Source organism: Cebus imitator, unplaced genomic scaffold (assembly GCF_001604975.1).
Source record: "Cebus imitator isolate Cc_AM_T3 unplaced genomic scaffold, Cebus_imitator-1.0 Scaffold71, whole genome shotgun sequence".
NCBI classification, from domain to species: domain Eukaryota; kingdom Metazoa; phylum Chordata; class Mammalia; order Primates; family Cebidae; genus Cebus; species Cebus imitator.
The window spans coordinates 3,573,326-3,593,974 of NW_016107386.1; the positions used below are offsets into that span (position 1 = coordinate 3,573,326).

At 46.0% G+C, this 20,649-nt stretch overlaps 2 protein-coding genes across 11 annotated transcripts in view; both read left to right on the forward strand.

Moving 5' to 3' along the window:
- Nucleotides 1–1,384: 1,384 nt before the first annotated feature.
- Nucleotides 1,385–7,475, forward strand: NDUFB8 (NADH:ubiquinone oxidoreductase subunit B8). The gene is made up of 5 exons (XM_017531240.2): nucleotides 1,385–1,542; nucleotides 1,802–1,928; nucleotides 4,328–4,427; nucleotides 4,832–4,987; nucleotides 7,287–7,475. Exons 1-5 carry the CDS (start codon nucleotides 1,458–1,460, stop codon nucleotides 7,377–7,379), a joined length of 561 nt encoding a protein of 186 aa, XP_017386729.1. The 5' UTR covers nucleotides 1,385–1,457; the 3' UTR covers nucleotides 7,380–7,475.
- A 3,965-nt stretch (nucleotides 7,476–11,440) lies between these two features.
- The window catches only part of SEC31B (SEC31 homolog B, COPII coat complex component), a 33,267-nt gene continuing 24,058 nt past the window's right edge, over nucleotides 11,441–20,649 (forward strand). For 5 of the 10 annotated variants that reach the window (XM_017531249.2, XM_017531250.2, XM_017531247.2 and 2 more), the window contains exons 1-3: nucleotides 11,441–11,594; nucleotides 14,418–14,541; nucleotides 14,892–15,015. In XM_017531249.2, the coding sequence (XP_017386738.1) occupies nucleotides 14,463–14,541; nucleotides 14,892–15,015 (203 nt within the window). In that variant the 5' untranslated portion in view covers nucleotides 11,441–11,594; nucleotides 14,418–14,462. Of the gene's footprint in view, nucleotides 11,595–11,751; nucleotides 12,082–14,371; nucleotides 14,542–14,891; nucleotides 15,016–20,649 lie in introns of those variants that run through there. The other 5 variants (XM_017531244.2, XM_017531246.2, XM_037739530.1 and 2 more) reach the window with 4 other exon arrangements.

Consider the following 20,649-nt stretch of genomic DNA (forward strand, 5'->3'; position numbering starts at 1 on the left):
GAACTCCTGACCTCAGGTGATCCACCCGTCTTGGCCTCCAAAGTGCTTGGATTACAGGCGTGAGCCACCACGCCCGGCCGCCCAGCTAATTTTTGTATTTTTTAGTAGAGATGTTGTTTGGCTGTGTTGGCCAGGCTGGTCTTGAGCTTTTGGCTGCAAGTAATCTTCCCGCCTCAGCCTCCCAAAGTGGTGGGACTACAGGCATGAGCCACCATGCCCGGCCTAAAAGGGTCAATTTATGGCATGTGAATAAGATCTCAATAAAAATAAATTAGATCAACTCTGTTTCTTGACCGTAATTAGATCAGGGTTTGCTATTGGTTGAATGTAGATGTTGTCCAATTATTCTGAACATCAACTAGTGATACTCATTTACAAGACAGCAAGTTGTTGTATAGTCCTCCCAAAAATTTACATATTAAGTAGTATATATCCGTATTTATTTACTTTTAATTTTTATAACTTTAAAAAAAAAGAGACGAAGTCTCACTATATCTCCCAGGCTGGTCTCAAACTCCTGGTCTCAAGTCATTCTCCAACCTAGGTCTCCCAAAGCGTTAGGATTATAGGGGTGAGCCACAACTCCCTGCTTATATCCATCTTTATTGCCCTGATATATACTTGAGAAATGTTTATAATAATAGGTTCTGCTCCCAAACTGTGGTCACCTGAAAAGTCACTGGAAATACATGCATATTTATAATGTGTAAGTTATTCAAATCCCAAGTGAAAACATTCATAGGCAAACATAATGTCTCCAATTCTTCTGGTGAGTTAGAGTTTGTTCATTATGGGCCGGTTTGAAATTTGTTTTATTCAAGTCCTACCAACTCTGGGACTTTAAGCTGTCTCTGGGGAGCTGCCTCTTGTGATAGGCTTAATTTTACATTTGTTGGGTTGAGGTGACTGAGACATGCAGATGGAAACACGGACTGAAACTAAGGAGCCGCCAATTCAGGGCCGACGTGTGAGTTGCACTAGCATCTGAGTGAAGATCAACCGATTTGGAGAACAGAACAAGCAAGACCAACGGAATTTGAGGAATGATCACGTTTGGGGATGGAAGGAAGTGCCCGTGAAGGAGAGGAAAGCAAGCAGCCAGAGAAGAGAGTAAGATAGGCTCATTTCACTAGTGCAGCTCCTGGGGGAGGTGGTTGAGCTGTCAACCTGAGTTGCTGAGGTTCTGAGTTCCCATCATCCCTGGGATATCAGCTCGGGGAGAAAAAGGACACAACATTCTGAAATGTAAACGAGACCTGCCTGGTTTCCTCTTCTTCCCGCTTATCCCTGCCAGCCTCTATCCAACCCCTGGCTTCCCAGCTCCGTATTTAGACCCCGCCCCCGTTGAACCCTTCGACATTTCTTCACTTCCGGCTTCCTCCGTCCGGTTTGGCCCGGCTCAGCCGCCGTGACGGGCCTTTGCGCATGTGCAGAAGGAAACCGTGAAGAAGGTGAAGATGGCGGTGGCCAGGGCCGGGGTCCAGGGAGTCCGGTGGCTCCAAAGGGCATTCCTGAACGTGGTGCCGCTGGGCGCACGGAGAGGTGCGCGAGAACGGGCGAGGCCTCAGTGTGGGAAGTGGATGCCTGAGGTTTGGTGTATCGGGAGGGGGGATTGTGCATGCCGCGGCGGCAGCGTCCGGGTAGGGAGCGGAGGTGGCGTTGATATATCCGGAAAATGGGTGGAGGGTCGCGCTGATCCTGCGAAATCCCGGGCTCGGATCTCTGCAGCCCCTGCGACTTGAAACCTTAGGAGCGGCTGGAGAGCGGGGTCGCTTCTGACTTGTTCTCTTCTGCGTTTTAGCCTTCCACCTTAAGAAAGATCAGCTCCCGGGGCCCTATCCTAAGACCCCAGAAGAACGGGCGGCCGCCGCCAAGAAGTATAATATGCGTGTGGAAGACTACGAACCTTACCCGGATGATGGCATGGGGTGAGACAGAGGGTCTGCTCGCACCCAAGTAGTGATGGCTGGGTTGGATGGCTTGACTGTGACCCTTTCTCCCGAACCTTCTCATGACTCCTCGAGAGTCAATGGAGTGGGTGCTTTTCTCTGTGGAGGGAGGTGGGAGGGGGTGGGTGAGCAGCTGCAGCTGAGAGGACTTCAATTTTCTCCTTGGCTCAGGCTGTTTTCTCAAATGAAGAAGCCGAGGTTTTAATGGCTCCCTCGAGGACCCCCGAATAGCAGGAACCTTCCTTGGCTCTATCCAGAGCGTCGAGTTTCATTTAGACTGAGCATCTGCTGGGCTCAGGTGCTGTCATCCAGGCATGGGACCAGGTTGAAGCTGGACTCCTGTCATGAGAACCTTATTTGTAAACGGAGTACTCTATATTTGCGTGTCCCCCCATCCTTTTTTTCTTTTAGACGGAGTCTCGCTCTGTTGCCTAGGCTGTAGTGCAGTGGTGTGATTTCAGCTCACCGCAACCTCCGCCTCGCGGGTTCAAGCGATTCACCTGAGTAGCTAGGATTCCTGGCGTGCGCCACCACGCCCGGCTAATTTTTGTGTTTTTAGTAGAGACGGGGTTTCACCATGTTGGGCAGGCTGATCTCGAACGCCTGAGCTTGTATGCCTGAGCTTGTGATCTGCCCGCCTCAGCCTCCGCAAAGGGCTGAGATTACAGGCGTGAGCCACGGCGACTAGCCGTGTCTCTTGAAAAAAACATTCTCTTAGGGCTGTGGGTATCGTAGCAACTATTAAGCAGATTAAACAGCCAGCCCCCTTACTCCAGTTGATGTTATCCTATCCCTTCCACCCTCTTCCGTATCCGTACCCACATAATATCCCAATGGTTAATTATCTGAAGTGATTATCATCACCTTCATTTCCTGTCCTAACATCACTCTTTCAATTTTGGTTTCAGCAGTTTCTATGCGTCTTGTTATACAATCATTTTGTGACACATGTCTAGTTGTCATCATTTCCTGTTTTTTATTATGTTGTGGATAAGAACAGCCTTGTTCAAAGTCAGTGTCAGACAAACCTGGATTTGTTGGGGAAAACCCAGCTTAGCAAGGGTCCCATGAGGTGTTTGAGACATGGAGATGAATGCCAACTGGGTGGTCAACAAACACGGTTACTATGAGAAGAATGCTTTTCCAATCTGTTCCCTTTTTGTTTTTAATTCCAATTAGCTGGGTGACTTTGGATTCAGACCCTAAACTTTTAATTTTTCATTTTCTATCTAATGAGAGAATCAGAGTACAGTCATGTGTCATTTAACAACAGGGATACATTCTGAGAAATGTGTTGTTAGGCGATTTCCTCATTGTATGAACATCAGTGTGTGTGCTTATCTAAACCGAGATAGTATAGCCTGTTACAAACCTTGGCTTTATGGTATGGCCTATTGCTCTTGGGCTATAAACCTCTACAGCATGTTGCTGTACTAAATACTGTGGGCAATTGTTACCCAATGGTATTTGTGTATCTAAACATATCTAAACATAGAAAAGGTATAGTAAAAAAAATGCTATAAAAGATAAAAAATGGTACACCTGTATAGGTCAGCTTTATTATAAACTTATGGGACCCCCCCTTGTATATGTGGTCTGTCCTTGACTGAAATGTTATGTGGCACATGACTGTTATTGATTGTTAAATTCCCTTTCAGCTGTAGTATCACATGATTGTGTGACTTTTTTTCTTTTTATTGGAAGAAGGTTAGGGAAAGCTGGTGGGTTTTTTTGTTTTTTTTTTTTTTTTTNGACCTCAAGCAATCCTGCCTCAGCCTCCTAAAGCACTGGGAATACTGGCAGGAGCCACTGTAGCTGGCCCTCATGCATCTATTTTTTTTTTTTTTCTTTTGGGACAGTTTCACTCTTGTTGCTCACGCTGGAGTGCAATGGCATGATCTTGGGTCACTGCAACCTCCACCTCCCGGGTTCAGGGAATTCTTCTGCCTCAGCCTCTGGAGTGGCTGAGATTATAGGTACCCACCACCATGCCCAGCTAATTTTTGTATTTTTAGTAGAGACAGGGTTTTGCCATGTTGACCAGTCTGGTCTTGAACTCCTGACCTTGGGTGATCCACCCACCTTGGCCTCCCAAAGTGCTGGGATAACAGATGTGAGCCACTATGCCTGGCCCAGGGAAAGCTTATATATATTGAACTATTTCAGTTTGCCATGAACTTTTAAATACAATTTGGACTTCTATGGTTAGTTCAGTGCTAAGTGACTAGAACTTGAGCTCTTGCCTTGAAATTCAGGTCCTTTGTCCTTAGGTGGGGCAGTTATCTCTGCCACTTGGTTTCTCATCCCCAAGATGAGGAGACTGAATTCAGTCTGAAGGCTGCTCACAGCCCCTTCCAGAAGTTCTTGCTGTCTTTCAGGTATGGCGACTACCCAAAGCTCCCTGACCGCTCACAGCATGAGAGGGATCCATGGTATGACTGGGACCAACCAGACCTGAGGTTGAACTGGGGTGAAACGGTAAGAAAGACTGTATCTCATTTGACCTTTCTTCTCCCTTTATCTTCTTGGAGATACTTTAGCTCAGATGGCACTTCGACTAAATAACACTAAGCTTTTCTGCTCAAGGAGGCAAGGTCCAGTGATGTGAGATCTGAGATTGCATGTGGCACACTGAATGGGATGTCTGGGAATAATGAAAGCTCTGTATTGTGAAAGTTGTGCACTTCCATGATTGAGCTGACCCTATTCAGCAGAATAGGCAGAGGCCAGCATCCAATCCTGTGGGGCAGTGTGCCTCAGAATATTGCGCTAGGGCAGTAGAATGCTTCTATCTAGCCTTGTATCGGGCTCTGATCACTCTGGGGTTGCCTGCATTTTGCAGGAAGAGTAGTATGTGACAATTATTTGTCTTTCTGCCTCAGATGCACTGGCATATAGACATGTATACCAGGAACCGTGTGGATACGTCCCCCACACCTCTTTCTTGGGATGACATGTGTAAGCAGCTCATCGGCTTCGTGGCTTTCATGACGTTCATGTTCTGGGTAGGGCAAAAGTACCCTGTCTACCAGCCTGTGGTGAGTATCTGAGAAGTGCTCCCTTAGGCACATTTGCTCAGCCCCATTTCCTGAGGGAGTGAAGTCTCTGGGGTAGGAATCCAATCAATACCAAGCTTGGCTTCCCGGAGTCTTAGGAGATAGGAAGATAGGAGGGCCTTACCCAGCGGAGCACTCCTCCATCCCTACTTCTTGGACCAGTGTGAGTGAGTGAAACACTTTAAGACTAGATGAACAACTAGTGTGTGGAAACGAGCTGGTCTCCAGAGTTGCCATTTGGGGATTATATTTACTAACAATATTTCATTAAGTGACCTTTCGCAATAGAGTTAAGGAATCTTGAGCTGAAATCTTATCCTTTGTTAGACAATGTGAAGGGCACTTCCTGTAATATACTGGAAGCAATTAAGTGTCTACTAGAGGCATAGACTTATATTTTGGAGAATGTAAACGACATAGTGATTTCTCTAGCTTTCAGGAAGTTTAAGAAAATTTAGATAAGTGACATGAACAACATTTGAACAGATACATGGGAATTCTGCACAATTTATGTGTATATATGTTTATAGTGAATGTATATACTTAGCAGTATGAGTTACTGTCAAGGAGAAGGGTTAGCTAGAGCTAATACACAAAAAAAGGCTTTGGGTGGTGGGAAGTTGGAGAAAACATTTGGGGCAAGAGAAAACAATGAAGGAGGCCAGGAATGGTGGCTCATGCCTGTAATCCCAGCACTTTGGGAGGCTGAGGCAGACGGATTGCTTGAGCTCAGGAGTTCGAGACCAGACTGGGCAGCATGATGAAACCCTGTCTCTACAAAATATACAAAAATATTAGCCGGGCTTGGTGGTGCGCACCTGTAATCCCAGCTACTTGGGAGGCTGAGGCACAGGAATTCTTTGAACTCACTCGGTATGCAGAGGTTGCAGTTAGCTGAAATCATACTACTGCCCTCCAGCCTGGGGGAGAGACTGCAAGACTCTTGAAAAAAAAAAAGAAAGAAAACAAGGAAAAGGAGAGTGAGTCAGCTAGAGTAAAATAGATGTGTAAGATAGTTCCTAGATAACCAGCTGCATTGGTTTCCTGGAGACCTAAAAATTCAGATTCCCAGGCCCCACTTCTCGGTGTTCCTCATTCAGAAACATCACAGTAGGGCTCTAGAAGCAATATTTTTGACAAGCTCCTAGGTAATTCTGATGTGCATCTAGATTTGGAAATTACTGTGTTAAAAAATATTGTAAGGTGAGTTGATCAATTAGTTTGGACAGCTTTTATTTCATTGCTAAGGGATTTGGACTTGGTGGTGTAATAAAGCGTTAATTCAACAAATATTTATGGAGCCTCTACTATGTACCAGGTGCAGACCCTGCTAGCGGTTGGGGATACAATGATGACTTGGTCTGTCACTAGGTGGCAGGGAGCCATTTTGGGTTTTCGAACAGAAGAGTGACATAATGAATGCCGAGTTCTTAGGAAGATTAATCGGGGAGTAGTCTCCAGGATGTATTGGAAGGAGAGTGGCTGAAAGCAGGGAGGCTGCTGTGTTTGCAGTTGGCTGCCCAGTGCTACCTCTGCAGAGACAGTCAATGTCCTGGAGGTAGCTGGGATGTCTGTGTGCACTGACACGAGCCTTCCCACCAAGCCCCAGGGGCTCCATGCTGGAGAATGCACGTAGGGCTGGGGTGAGCACTAACTTCACTTCAGAAGAGCAAGAAACAGTGTGGCTCTTCCATTTTTCAGTTCTGTAAGCACATCACCCTTTTCTCCTCCCCTTGAGCTGTGTTCTCTGACAGCTGTTTGTTGGTAAAGCCAGCAGCCCCTAAAGCACGTCCCAGCCTTGTCTCCTCTGTGCTTTCCCCCACTACTGCTCCTGCACGCCTCATTTGCTGGGCCACTTTAGTGGTGGAGCCATTAGAGGCTGAGTGACTTAAAGGAGATTGAGTCTGTCTCAACCCCGAGAGAGAGTGGGATGGATGGATGCATCGTCTCATTTAGAAAGCGTTGCCTCTGACTCTGACACTCTCTCTTTCTTTACCTCCCTCCCTCTCTTCCCCCCTTCCCCTCCCTTCCCTCTCCCCCTTCCCTCCCCCTTTCTCCTTCTCCCTCAGTGTAGGCACCACTTCTCTTACAATTTAGGCTTTCTCTCTGCCTTGGGCTGAGTGGGGAAGAGGAGTGCTGTTCCTGTCATCCTAGCCCAGCTGGGTCTGACCAGAGGCTACTGTGTACCCATTTACCATGCATGACAGTTAACTCAGAGTGGGGTGTAGCCAGGAATTGACTGAAGAATGCATGTTCTTGCTGACCTGTGTTTTTTCCTTAGGCACCAAAGCAGTATCCTTACAATGATCTGTACGTGGAACGAGGTGGCGATCCCTCCAAAGAACCCAAGCGGGTGGTTCACTATGAGATCTGAAGAGGCTTCATGGGCTTTTGTGCCCTCTAACTAGGACTCCCTCATTCCTAGAAATTTAACCTTAATGAAATCCCTAATAAAACTCAGTGCTGTGGTGTTTGTGCCTCATTTCCCCAGGAATATTCACTACCCTGAGGAACCTCATCCTTTTCCCTTTTTTTCTGCTTGATGTCTGCCCTCTTCCCTTTTTTCTTATTATGAAATTTAAAGGATAGGAGGGTGGGGTGGATGGGTGCTTAAGCACAAGATGTGAATTTGTTAATTTCACTTGGGCTGTGAAAGTACTTAAGGGTTTTAGCTGTGTGGCAGGTGTTAAGGGTCACTCCTTTTCCCATTTACAGGGTCAAGGAAGAAATGTTCCTGACTTCCCAAGTTGGAACAACATTTATTTCCCATAAAAAAAACCTTTCTAGGCCAGGTGCAGTAGCGCACGCATATAGTCCCAACACTTTGAGGGAGGCTGAGGCAGGAGGACTGCTTGAAGCTCAGGACTTGGAGAGCAGCCTGGGCAACATGATGAGACCCCACCTCTGCAAAAAAAAATTTTTTTTTCCAAAAAATTAGCTAGGCACAGCAATATGCACATGTGGTCCCAGCTATGCAGAAGGCTGAGGTGGGAGGATCACTTGAGCCCAGGAGGGTGAAGCGAGCCATGTTTGCAACACCGTTCCAGCATGGACAACACAGCAAGACCCTGTCTTGAAGAATGTGGCATGGCGTGGTGTCTCTCGCCTATAATCCCAGCACTTTGGGAGGCTGAGGCAGGTGAATCACTTGAGGCCAGGAGTTCAAGAATAGCCTGACCAACATAGCAAAACCCCATTTCTACTAAAAATAGAAAACATTAGCCGAGCTTGGTGGTAAATGCTTATAATCCCAGCTACTCCGGGGGCTGAGGCAGGAGAATTGCTTAAACCCAGGAGGTAGAGGTTGCAGTGAGATGGTTGCCACTGTAATTCAGCCCAGGCAACAGAGCAAGACTGCCTAAAAAACAAAAGCCTCCTTAATAATAGTGGTTAGTTGGAAAAAGTTGTGCTCTAAGGTGTTTCAAATATGTTACAGGATTAATAGGGTTTTTTTTGTCCTGTCTGCCTAAGGCTGGGACTGCCTTTGATCTTATTTCCATTATAAGAATATTTCTTATTCCAGAGTAGCTTCTGAATCATAATATCTTAATAAATTTACATTACCTGTATTTTATGAATTACAGGACAGTTCAGTGAGTTACTGTTGAACATGTTCATAGCTTTCATTACTTTTAATGACATCCACACTCCTATAACACCCTTAGAGGAAAACTATGTTTTTGGGAGTCTTAACTCATGCATCTGTTTTTTTGTTTTGTTTAGAGATAGGGTCTTCCTCTGTTCCCCAGGCTGAAGTGCAGTAGCACAATCAGCTCCCTTGTAACCTCAAACTCCTGGGCTCAAGGGATCTTCCTTGCTCAGCCTCCCTAGTAGTTAGGACTACTGGTACAAGACCCGATACAAAACCTATCTTATTTTTTGTTGAAATGGGATCTTGCTATGTTGCCCAGCCTGGCTCAAACTCCTGACCTCAAGCAATCCTGCCTCAGCCTCCTAAAGCACTGGGAATACTGGCAGGAGCCACTGTAGCTGGCCCTCATGCATCTATTTTTTTTTTTTTTCTTTTGGGACAGTTTCACTCTTGTTGCCCAGGGTGGAGTGCAATGGTGCAGTCTCAGCTCACTGCAACCTCCACCTTACAAGTTCAAGCGATTCTGCCTCAGCCTTCCAAGTAGCTGGGATCACAGGTGTGTGCCACCGCACCTGGCTAATTTTTGTATATATTTAGTAGAAATGGGGTTTCACCGTGTTGGCTGACCTCAGGTAAACCACCCGCCTCAGCCTTCCAAAATGCTGGGATTACAAGCGTGAGCCACTGCACCTGGCCCCCACTGGCTTTTTAGCTGTTTTCATTCTCTATAGCATTAATAATTTCCTTAACAAACATCTGTGTGTCTAATATGTATCAAACACAGATAGGCCCTGGAGATATAAAACTGAGCAAGACAAAGTAATCACCTTCAAATAGTTACATAGCAGACCAGCAGTTATAATACAAGGTGAAAATAATTATCATTAATATTGAGACACGGTCTCACTGTTGCCCAGGCTGTGGTGTAGTGATGTGATCATGGCTCACTGCAGTAACTGCAGCGTCTATGTCCCAGACCCAAGCAGTCCTCTCACCATAGCCTCCCAAGCAGCTGGGACCACAGGCATGCACCACCTGGCTAATTTTTATATTTTTTTGTAGGCACGGTTTCACCATGTTGCTCAGGCTGGTCTTGAACGTCTGGGCTCAAGCAATCCATCTCCTGCCTTGGCCTCCCAAAGTGTTGGGATTATGGGTGTGAGCCACTATGCCAGGCCAAAAAGAATTTTTTTTTTTTTTTTTTTTTTTGAGACAAGGTCTCACTCTGTCTCCCAGGCTGGAGTGCAGTGGCGTGATTTCAGCTCACTGCAACCTCTGCCTCCCAGGTTCAAGCGATTCTCATGCCTCTGCCTCCCAAGTAGCTGGGACTACAGGCATGCACCACTATGCCTGACTAATTTTTGTATTTTTGGTAGTGATGGGGTTTCAGCATGTTGGCCAGGCTGGTCTCAAACTCCTGACCTCAGGTGATATACCCATCAAGGCCTCCTAAAGTGCTGGGATTACAGGTGTAAGCCACCGTCCCCAGCCTGTCTACAGGACATTTTTATCTGGAAGGGGTGCAATTTCTTCAACGTAAAAAATACGTGATCTTTTCACGGCCCCCACCTCACCTGAAGTTCTCTAGCTCTATTTTTTTTTTTTTTTTTTTTTTTTTTTTGAAATGGAGTCTCGCTCTGTAGCCCAGGCTGGAGTGCAGTTGCATAATCTCGTCTCGCTGCAACCTCCGCCTCCCCGTCCTGGTTCAAGCAATTCTCCTGCCTCAGCCTCCCAAGTAGCTGGGATTACAGGCACGAGCCACCATGCCCAGCTAATTTTTGTTTTTAGTAGAGACGGGGTTTTACCATGTTGGCTAGTCTGGTCTTAAATTCCAGACCTGGTGATCCGCCCACCTTGGCCTCCCAAAGTGCTGGATTACAGGCGTGAGCCACTGCGCCCGCCTGTTCTCTCGCTCTAGTAAGAGTACCATAGTTTTTCTAGTCTACCAGGCTCTGAAGCCTTTATCAGCCAGGAGAGCCTGTCCAGCTCTCCTTTACAATAATCACCACTATGTTAATCCAGGCTTTCATCACCTGGTACGTGGATTGTTCCATTAGTCTCCTAATTTGAGTCCCTGCCTCCAGCTTTGCAGGGGTTCCATATTGCTAGACCCAAAATACAATATATAGATATGATATGGATATAGATGATATAGATTGATTGATTGAGACGGAGTTTCGCTCTTGTTGCCCAGGCTGGAGAGCAATGGCGCTATCTCGGCACACAACCACCTCCGCCTCCCGGGTTCAAGCGATTCTCCTGCTTCAGCCTCCCAAGTAGCTGGGATTACAGGCCTGCACCACCACGCCCGGCCAATATTCTTTATCTTACTGCATCCTACCCCGTAATTTTCAGTAACTCTCACTTATCTGCAGAATTGAATTGGAACTCCACAATCCGCATCCAATCCCCTCCTGTCTCTGTTTCATTCACGGTATGGAAAATTCCAGGGTGCCTATTGGCCGGTTTGGCTTCTTCCTCCTTGCTGGAATATCACCTGTGTTCTTGCAGCTCCAAAGGATAACAACCCTCCTATGATCCTGAACTATTTCAGGAAGCCCCTGGTCTTGTAGTCTCACCCCACACACACTTAGAGCCCTTAATTCAACCAAGTTTTTGGGCACCCGTTTCTGCTGGGCTGCAGAGCATCAATTTACCTTTTCAACTCAATGGATTCCACTCCTGGGGCTAGGGCCGGGTCTTCTCCCTGGCTGAAACTCAATAGACCGGAGCTTACTGGACCGGATCTGACCCACTGCGCAAATCACAGGGCAGGTGAGGGAGACCCGGTTAAAAGCTATAATCCCGTTTGGAAACGTTCTTCCCGGGTCTGTCCTGGTCTTGGGCTCGGCGCCCGCGGAGCCTGTCTACGACCGAGCCCTACCGGGTCCGCGCCGCTTTTGGCCCTCCGCAGCCGCCGTCCACAGCGCCCGGCTCCGCGCGAGAGGACCCACTCCGGCCGCCGGGCCTGACCCCTCCCCGTGGTCCTCCGCACAGGTTGGTTCGCCCCGCGGGTTTGGGGTCCCTGGGAGCAGAGATTGCGCTGAGACCCGGATTCCTGATCCTTCCTCGGCAGAGCGCCGAGGGGAGCCGGCTCGCGGCGGAGACCCCGATCCGCGCCTGCCCTGCCCGCGGGTTGAGGCCCCCGGCTGAGACCCCGACCCGCGCCTGCCCTGCCCGCGGGTCCTGCCCCCGGGGGCCTCCGCTGCGCCTGCTCCTGAGTTGGATCCGGCTCTGCTGTCCCTGCCGCACGGGAGCCCCCAGCCCGACGCGGGTCTCCCTATTCAGCGCTGCCCTCGCGCCTTCCCGTCCGCCTCGGTCCTGACCTGGCCCGCCGGTGTCGCTGCATTTCGGCCGGGCGGGAAGGCCTGTCGTTGCTGACCCTGGCGCGCCGGGCTTCGGCGACCGCGGGGAAGAAGCTGTGCTGACCGTCCTCCCTAGGGGCTGGACTGCCAAGGGTAGCTGGTGCCCTTCTGCACGGCAGGTCTGTCCAGCATTTCCTTGGTTATCTCCCCCTCACGCCCCCATGGCCAGTCTGACCCCGGCAGGGGCCCTTTTTGTAACAGATGCCTCTGAACAATGTGAATTAAGAGCCCATTTTCCCAATTCCTAGACTGTCAGCGATTTAAACACTTTCTGGTTTACTTTGGACTAGTACAGTGGTTAGAAATACGGGCTCTTGAGGCTGATGGAGGTTCACATCCTGGCCTAGCCAGTTGTCATCTCTGGAAAGTGGGGATAATCGTAGTACTTGCTTACCTAATAGGACCATTGAGAGAATTAAATGAGATATGCACGTCAAATGCACAGCTCCTTATCATAGCTCCGGTTTTTATTAGGGGCTTTCCCCAGAATCCTGAAAATGATTGTGACCAGCAGGTGGCACTAGTGACTGTATAGCAGAATGTTGAGCTCGTCGCAGGATACCCGATGGTAGCCACCAGTGATTAAAGGTCCTTTGGAAATCTTGGCTTAACGGGCAGCCTTAAACTTTCTTAAAGCTGGAAAGTACATTAGAGATTAAGTAATACTATCTCCTGTTTTTGTAGGTGAGACTGATCTGACTATAGCTTATTCAAGCAGGTCACAGTAGGTTCCAGGCTTTCTCAACTTCAGTGTAATTTTTTTAAAAATCCTTTCTACCTCTTTGCTAGCCTGTTGGGATGGGACCTTGAACAAACAATAGAATTAGATCAGAAACCACAGAGTTAAAATGGATGTCTACATTCGAGTTCTTACCATATGCCAAAGGTTCGTTTGGAAACTAGTTACAACATGGTGAACAAAAGCAGACACAGTGCCAGCTCTCATGGAGCTTCCATATTAGTGGAAGAGACCGACAATGTAAATGTAAATAAATATGTAATTATAAATTGCTAGGAAGAAAAAAATTGAGACTGTTTGTGATTGGGTAGTTCACTTATCTGGGGAAGTGAGAAGCTGAGCCCAGAAAGAGATAAGGAGCCAGTCATGTAGAAAGTGAAGGGAAGAGCATTCAGAGTATAGGGAACAGCATTTGCAAAGGCTCTAAGGAAGGAAAATCTCAGGAAATTAAAGGCTATTGTGGCTAAGCACAATGAATAAGGAGAAGAATCAAAAGATGAAGTGGTAAGCTGGAGCCTTTGGGCAGGGCTCAAAGAAGTTTGAATTTTATTTTGTGTATGAGAGAAATCATTGAAAGATTTTAAGCGTAGAATGCCAAAATCCTATTTTTTGTTTTAGAAGTTCACTCCTGCTGCTGTGTAAAGAGTGAATTGGGTAATGGCTTGAGTAGTAAGTGGTTAGCTAGTTGGGAGACTGTTGCAGTAATCCAGGTGAGAGATGATATAATCAAAAAGGCTGTTGGCAGCGAAAATAGAGAAAAGTAGACAGATTAAGATATGTTTTGTAGGTAAAATCAGACTAAATGATGGATTAGAAGAGAAAGAGGGAGAAGGAAAGATCAAGAGGGATTTTCAGGCTTCTGGGTTGAGCAATTGGGTGAATAGTGGAACAATTTACCAAGATGAAGAAAACTGGAGGAAGAATAGAAGAGAGTGTGACTTTGCTCCTTTCTGGAAAAAAAACAAACAAAAACAGAAGAGATGGTAGAATAGATAATTCCATTTTAGACAGACTAAAATGGGAGCTTACAACCCACATTACGGATCTGCTATATCCAGGGAAATATTTGATTAGAAATTGCATATAAGCAGGCTTATCACTTGAGGTCAGGAGTTTGAGACCAGCCTGGCCAACATGATAAAACCCCCTTCTCTACTAAAAACATAAAAATCAGACGATGAGCATGGTGGCACATGCCTGTAATCCCAGCCACTCAGGAGGCTGAGGCAGGAGAATCGCATCACTTGAACCCAGGAGGCAGAGGTTGCAGTGAACCGAGATTGTGCCATTGCACTCCAGCCTGGGTGACAGAGCAAGACTCTGTCTCAAAAAAAAAAAAAAAAAAAGAGAAAGAAATTGGACATTAGAACTTGGAGCTTAGAGGAGAGATTTGTGGTGGTGGTATCAGTTTGGGGATCATCAGCATATGAATGCTATTTAAAGCCAAGGAAATGGACAAAAAGCACTGAGGGATTGTCTGGTTTGATGATTGTCACCACTGGACCTGTGGTAGCCAGTGTGGTTGAATATCTTTTGGGTTTAAAGCATTAGATTTCAGTAATTGGGTAAATGAACTATCCTTAGATCTGCAGATGGTCACGTATTTGTCACTCTGTGTTGCCCTGAGATGCCCTATCTTGGAGAAGACAAACAAGATCTCTTGTCCACAGATGCTCCCTGGATCTGGCTGTTAAGTTTGCTGGTTTCTATTTTCAGTGGGCCAAGGGCCATGTCCGTTTTCTGCCACCTGCAGGATACACCATGAAGCTGAAGGAACTTGAGCGGCCCGCTGTCCAGGTGTGGAGCCCAGCCAGCCAGTACCCTTTGTATCTGGCCACAGGTATGGTGACACTGTGGATTAGGATCCATTGGAAGTACATAGGTTGAGGGGAACTTAATATCTAGAATTATTGATTGGGCATCAGAGAAAGCTTTCAAATCATAGGAAGGTAGGATGGCTCACAGCATAAGCAAGGGGATATTAGGTGTTTTGGGGACATGACGGCTGCCTACAACTGTGGCTCAAGGTTGGGTACATCATGTTTTCTTGCTTTTGTAGTTACCTTTTGAGAAAGGGTATATCTAGCTCTCTTCTATTCCTCCTCCTCTTCACTCCTTATCTCTCTTACACCTGAAATCCCTGCATATATTGTTGTTCATATGCTGCCTCTTGACTTTTCTTGTGCCTAGGAACATCTGCCCAACAGCTAGATTCCTCCTTCAGCACAAATGGCACATTGGAAATATTTGAGGTTGATTTCAGGGACCCTTCTCTGGACTTGAAACGTAAAGGAGTCCTTTCTGCCTCGAGCAGGTATTGTCTGATCTATTGATGGGTATACAGGGTAGATCCTGACAAATATACTGATGAGGAGTCCTGGGAGTGGTGTGTTTTTCAGGGCTCATGAGAGCCACGTGAGGAAAGAAGGAGCTTTGCCAAGTTGGAGAGAAGTTAACTCAGGGCTTATTTTGCAAAAGGATTTTAAAAACAACCACCCCCACCTTTCCAGTCAGCAGCAGTAGCAGTGTCAGGCTGAATGCATGTGATAGAGATGCCTCAGACAAGCCTGGACCCACGTGTACCTGGTCTGTCTTTGAACCCAGAGATACTGGCCCCTTCCCCCCTTGGCTCTTATGAATATAACAACCTTACACAATATCACCCTCTCTGCCAACAAGGAAAAGAACGAATGATCCTCTCCTCATTGATCTTAGACACTGATTGGTTCTTATGGATTCTGTGGCTCTTGCAGGCCTCCAGCTCTAGATATTATCATTTATTGAGCACATGTGTACAGCCAGATGCTGTGCTAGAAGCTCTGTACATTTTATTTATTTGTCATAATAAGCCTAAGTGCTAAGTACCATATTTCCATTTTACATAGGAGGGAACTGAAACTCTGAGAAGCTAGGATTTAAGTCAAGGCCTATCTGAGTCCATAGCCTACCTTCTTTCCATTATTGTGCTGTTCTTTTAAAGGTTATAAAGGTGGGGCTTACAATCTGAAGTGATGGTCTCCAAATTTTTATATCATCAGAAAAAATGTGAATATTTGTTATATTCAAGTTACATATGCAATATAAATATATACATGTGTTACTATACTTTTTTTTTTTTTTTTTTTAAGAACAGGGTCTCACTCTGTCACCCAGGCTGGATTACAATGGCATGATCAGGCCTCACTGCAACCTCCACCTCCTGGGCTCAAGCGATCCTCCCCGCTCAGCCCCCTGAGTAGCTGGGACTGCAGGCGTGTGTCACCATATTTCACATTTTTAGAAAAGACAGGGTTTTGCCATGTTGCCCAGGCTGGTCTTGAATTCCTGAGCTCAAGTGATCACCTGCCTCGGCCTCCCAAAGTGCTGGGACTATAGGTGTGAGCCACTGTACCAGCTGGCTATGCTATTAATAAAGTATAATTTCTATTAATATTGTTCTATTTAGATTAGATATTATTGGTCTAGAAGGCAGCATTCCATCTGATGATTGATGAACTCGTTGTGCATTCCGTGGTCCGTCTAAGAGATTAGTTAAAACATTTAGGCAGAAGTACCCTCTTTCTTTTAATGGTTTAACCTAATAGTGAAAGGGTTAGTTGTTTACCTTTTCTTGAGCTCCTATATCACTTTATGACAGCATCTCTTATTTTTCAGGCTTTTGTACATCTCCGTATTTCCAGTACCTGTATCCTTTGAAGAGCAGGCACTTGAGGACTTATTGATGATGATTAGATCTTCTTAGCCCCTAAGCAAGTATTTCTGAAGGAGCCCCTCAAAGGGGTGAGCTAAGTCAAGATGTTTATACTGCTAGAAATTAAAAAGGAGGTTCAACCTGAGAAAGCTGATAAGAAAGGAAAAAAGGGTGAGGGGGCACTAGACAAGGGTTCTATTCCTCAACAAGCAAAGCAACAGCTTCAGCATAGTAGTGGCTCCTTAGGGCTAAGGGTTCTTAAGAAAGAGGCAGTATATTCTTAGGAACTGAATTCTGAGATCTACATAGATTTCAGAATAGATTTTAATGTTTTGTTTTTCGTTTTTTGGGATTTTTTTAGAGACAGAGTCTGACTTTGTCACCTGGGATGGAGTACAGTGGTGCAATCTCAGGTCACTGCAACTTCCGCCTCCTGGAATCAAGCAGTTATCCTGCCTCAGCCTGCGGAGTAGCTGGGATTACAGCCACGTGCCACCATGCCCAGCTAATTTTTGTATTATTAGTAGAGATGGGGTTTCATCATGTTGGCCAGGCTGGCCTCAAACTCCTGACCTCAGTTGATCTGCCCACCTTAGCTTTCCAAAGTGCTGGGATTACAGGTGTGAGCCACCACGCCCACTGAGATTTTATGTTTTACTCACTGCTCTATCTCCAGCACTTAGAGTAGTGCCTAGCATTATATTTCATAAATATTTGTTACATGAATTATTTTAGAAACTTCTGGGTTACCGGCCAGGTGCGGTGGCTCATGCCTGTAATCCCAGAACTTTGGGAGGCCAAGGGAGGCGGATGGCTTGAGGCCAGGAGCTCGAGACCAGCCTAAGCAACATGTCTACTAAAAATAACAAAAGTCAGCTGGGTATAGTGGTGCACGCCTCTAATTCCAGCTACTTGGGAGGCTGAGGCACCCGAATTGCTTGCATATGGGAGGTAGAGGTTGAAGTGAGCCAAGATGGCACCACTGCACTCCAGCGTGGGTGACACAGCAAGAATCTCTCTCAAAAAAAAAAAAAAAAAAAAAGAAATGGAACTTTTGAGTTACCAAACAGCATTCAAATCCAGACATTCAGTTACAGTTAGTCTTAGTGTCTTAAGAGTTTTTCAAGCTGTTAGTTTGAATTTGGGAGCCATGAACTTTACCTCATACTCCTGATCCACTCTGTAGGGATTTGGGGCCAGTAACCAAAATAAATAGTACAGTTAACCCTATTAATAATATTTCATCTCCGCTTTCTTTTCCCACCTCTGTAACTGTATTTGGAGATTGAATTGCATTCCCAAAGACCTCAATCCCAGAGGGATTACCTTTGACACGGCCCCACTGGGGCCTTTCTGAAGAAATTATCTTAGACACCCCAGGGTCTAAGACACCCACTTCATTCTGTTCCATTCTAAGTTAGGTCACATGCTCAATAGTCAGTATCAGAAACTATTGACCAGGATGATCAGGGCAGATAGAGGGCCATTCATTCTTTGCTTTATGCCTTCCTCTCTCCTTTTTTCTGTGTCATCTTCTGCGTGGTGTGGCATAAGGGACAGTTGTGTGGGGCTGTAGCATTGGCCATAATACCAACAGAGCTATGTGACTTGAGAAAATCAAGTCAGTTACCTTAGGTTCCCTCACTTATGTATAAAGAAAAGATTGTACAAGATGACTTCTGAGAAACTATCTGAGACCTGAATTCAGGTTTCATGTTCAGTCTCTTATTCCCTTTTATTTTCTAGTAGTCTTCCTCACTTTTCCTTTTTTTAAAACCTCTTCCTGTATCTCTTCATTCTCAACTAAACATATACCTTTCAGAATCTTCCCCATTCTCTGCCTGCCCTTTTCTCCAAACCCATGCCTCAACCAAATTTGGATCCTGAAGATCCCCTTAATCCTCAATCTATGATGCATCAGTGAAATCTTATCTACCTAGAAATATTTGACTAAAAGAAAAATGTTCTGAAACATCAGTAAGGGTATAGATAAGAGACAGCCTGAAGCTATAAATAGACTGAAGAGCGTGCATGGTTAAGCACCTCTGGATGCAGTCAGAATCAATATGGATTAGCATGTGCAGTGAAGCAAACAGTGTTTGGTTAGATGAATTTCACTCAAAAAGAAAGATTTCTGGGAGAATAATACATTGTTTATATCATTGACTGAGGACATAGCTGCTGTGGGTAAATGAGGCGAGAGGACAATGTGTGATCGATCTGCTGTACCTTAGTCTCTCTGTACACTGAGTTTCTAGCTCTCTGAAGTGGCCCAATAACCTCTGGAAGAACTACCCTCAAGTAACATGGAGAAAGTAGAGGATCTGTCTTCTGTCATTCTATTTTTATCTCAATTCTAGCTACTTGGGGAGCACTGTGTCCTCTCTTTGGGTGCTTTCTGTAAGGGACAACGTAAAGCAGAAAAAAATCATCTATGTACTTCTCTTAGTTTTCCTGTTCTCAAGCCTTGCCTTTCTAGAGGCATCAAGATGGATAATAGAGAGAGCATGGGTTGGTTGTTGCATAGACCTGAGTTGATATCCCAGCTCTGCCCCTTGCTGTCCTCTTGGACACTTGATCTAACTTCTCTGAACCTTTTTTTCCCACTATAAATTGAGGATTCACAGTAGTTGCATAGTAGTTTGTTGTATATTAGGCATTGAGAAAAGTAGCTTGCCTCTCAGACAGCCAATTCATTCTCCAGCTTGGAATACTGCCTTAACCACTCAGTTTGACTTCTAGGGAGACTTGAGTGTCCCAAGTTATTTTGGCTTGAATGTGGACAAACTCTTTTCACTTTAGTTCAGTAACATGAAGCTGGGATTTTTTTGAAAAGAAACTTACTAAGAAAATAACATTAAAAAATAGACATAAGGTATCACTATATTGACCAGGCTGGCTTCCACCTCCTGGGCACAAGTGGTCCTCCTGCCTTAGCCTCCTGAGTACCTAGGATTATAGGTATGAGCCACTGTGCCCAGCTAGACCGCCTTTTTTGTTTTTTAACTTTTTATTTTTTTAAAAATCCAAGCTTACAGGAAAGTTGCAGAATAGTACACACCCACCCATCTCTTTCTCCAAACCCATGCCTCAACCAAATTTGGATCCTGAAGATCCTCTTGTTCCATTTTTACTTGCAGAGTAGAGATGATTGACACTCCCTGAGCACCCTGAATGATCAAGTCACCTTCCTTGCTTAACTCCACCCAGGTGTGCCCATTCTCCCAGGTGCTGTCTGTCACAACCTATTTAGGCGCCAGCTTTACCCTCACTAGTGAGGTGGTTAACCACAGACATGTGCTTTCTGCGTGCATACAGAAAGAAAATCTTTTTGTCACACCCTATGTGTGGCATTTCAGGCACTCTGATGTAACTGCCCTCTTCTCCAACCCTTTGGTGACTCCGCCTTGAGGTCTCAGGTACCTTTTACTCTGTTCTGTATGTCATGTGTTCTGACCATGCTGAGGTCACTGCACCCTCTGCATTCCCATGTGGGTTTTTCACTGGGCATACCCTCCTCTGGTTTCTGTGTGACCCACTGTGGGCTTCTCTAGCTACTCAGTGGACATGCCCTCTACCCCTGCTGAGCTCCAGTCCCTGGATGACCTGGTTGCCTCTTGAGCCTGTATGGAAAAACTTCCTGTGCTATATTAAGATCACTGCAACCAAAAAAAAAAAGATCACTGCAACCTTAGAAACAGCCTTTCTGACAGTAGACTCTTGGCTAGCATTGTGTCAGCTCTGCTGTTTTGCATCAGATGCTGACCTGGTCTGAGCTGGTGCTCCACGCTTTGCTTCTGACTGGCTGGCTCTGCTCCAGTGACTGGCCTAGCAAGTTCTTGCCTATCACCCCACTCAGTTGCTTTGCTGACTGTTCCCAGGGAATATTTCATTATAGTTAGAGATCTCGTAACATCATTTGGCATGATACCTGGCTTCTCCAAAGGGCTGTGGAAATGTCCTTGGCTAGCAGCTATGAAGTGAGAGACAGACCACCTATAAGGCTTCAGAGATTTCACATGCCTTCCGTAGGGGATTTGCAGACCCAAACTTTTCTGGAAGGGGATCCAGGGACCCAAAGGGATCTTTTTCTCTGGGGGTAACACATTGTCAATATCTTATTAGAAGCATCCTCAGAAAGCCAGAAAAGCATTTTCTGAGTGGGAATGTATCCTTTCATGCTTCTGTGTCTCTAGGGCTGGCCCTTTGCAGCCACATGGCCATTCCAGTGGGCCAGCCGCATGGGAGAGGCATTGG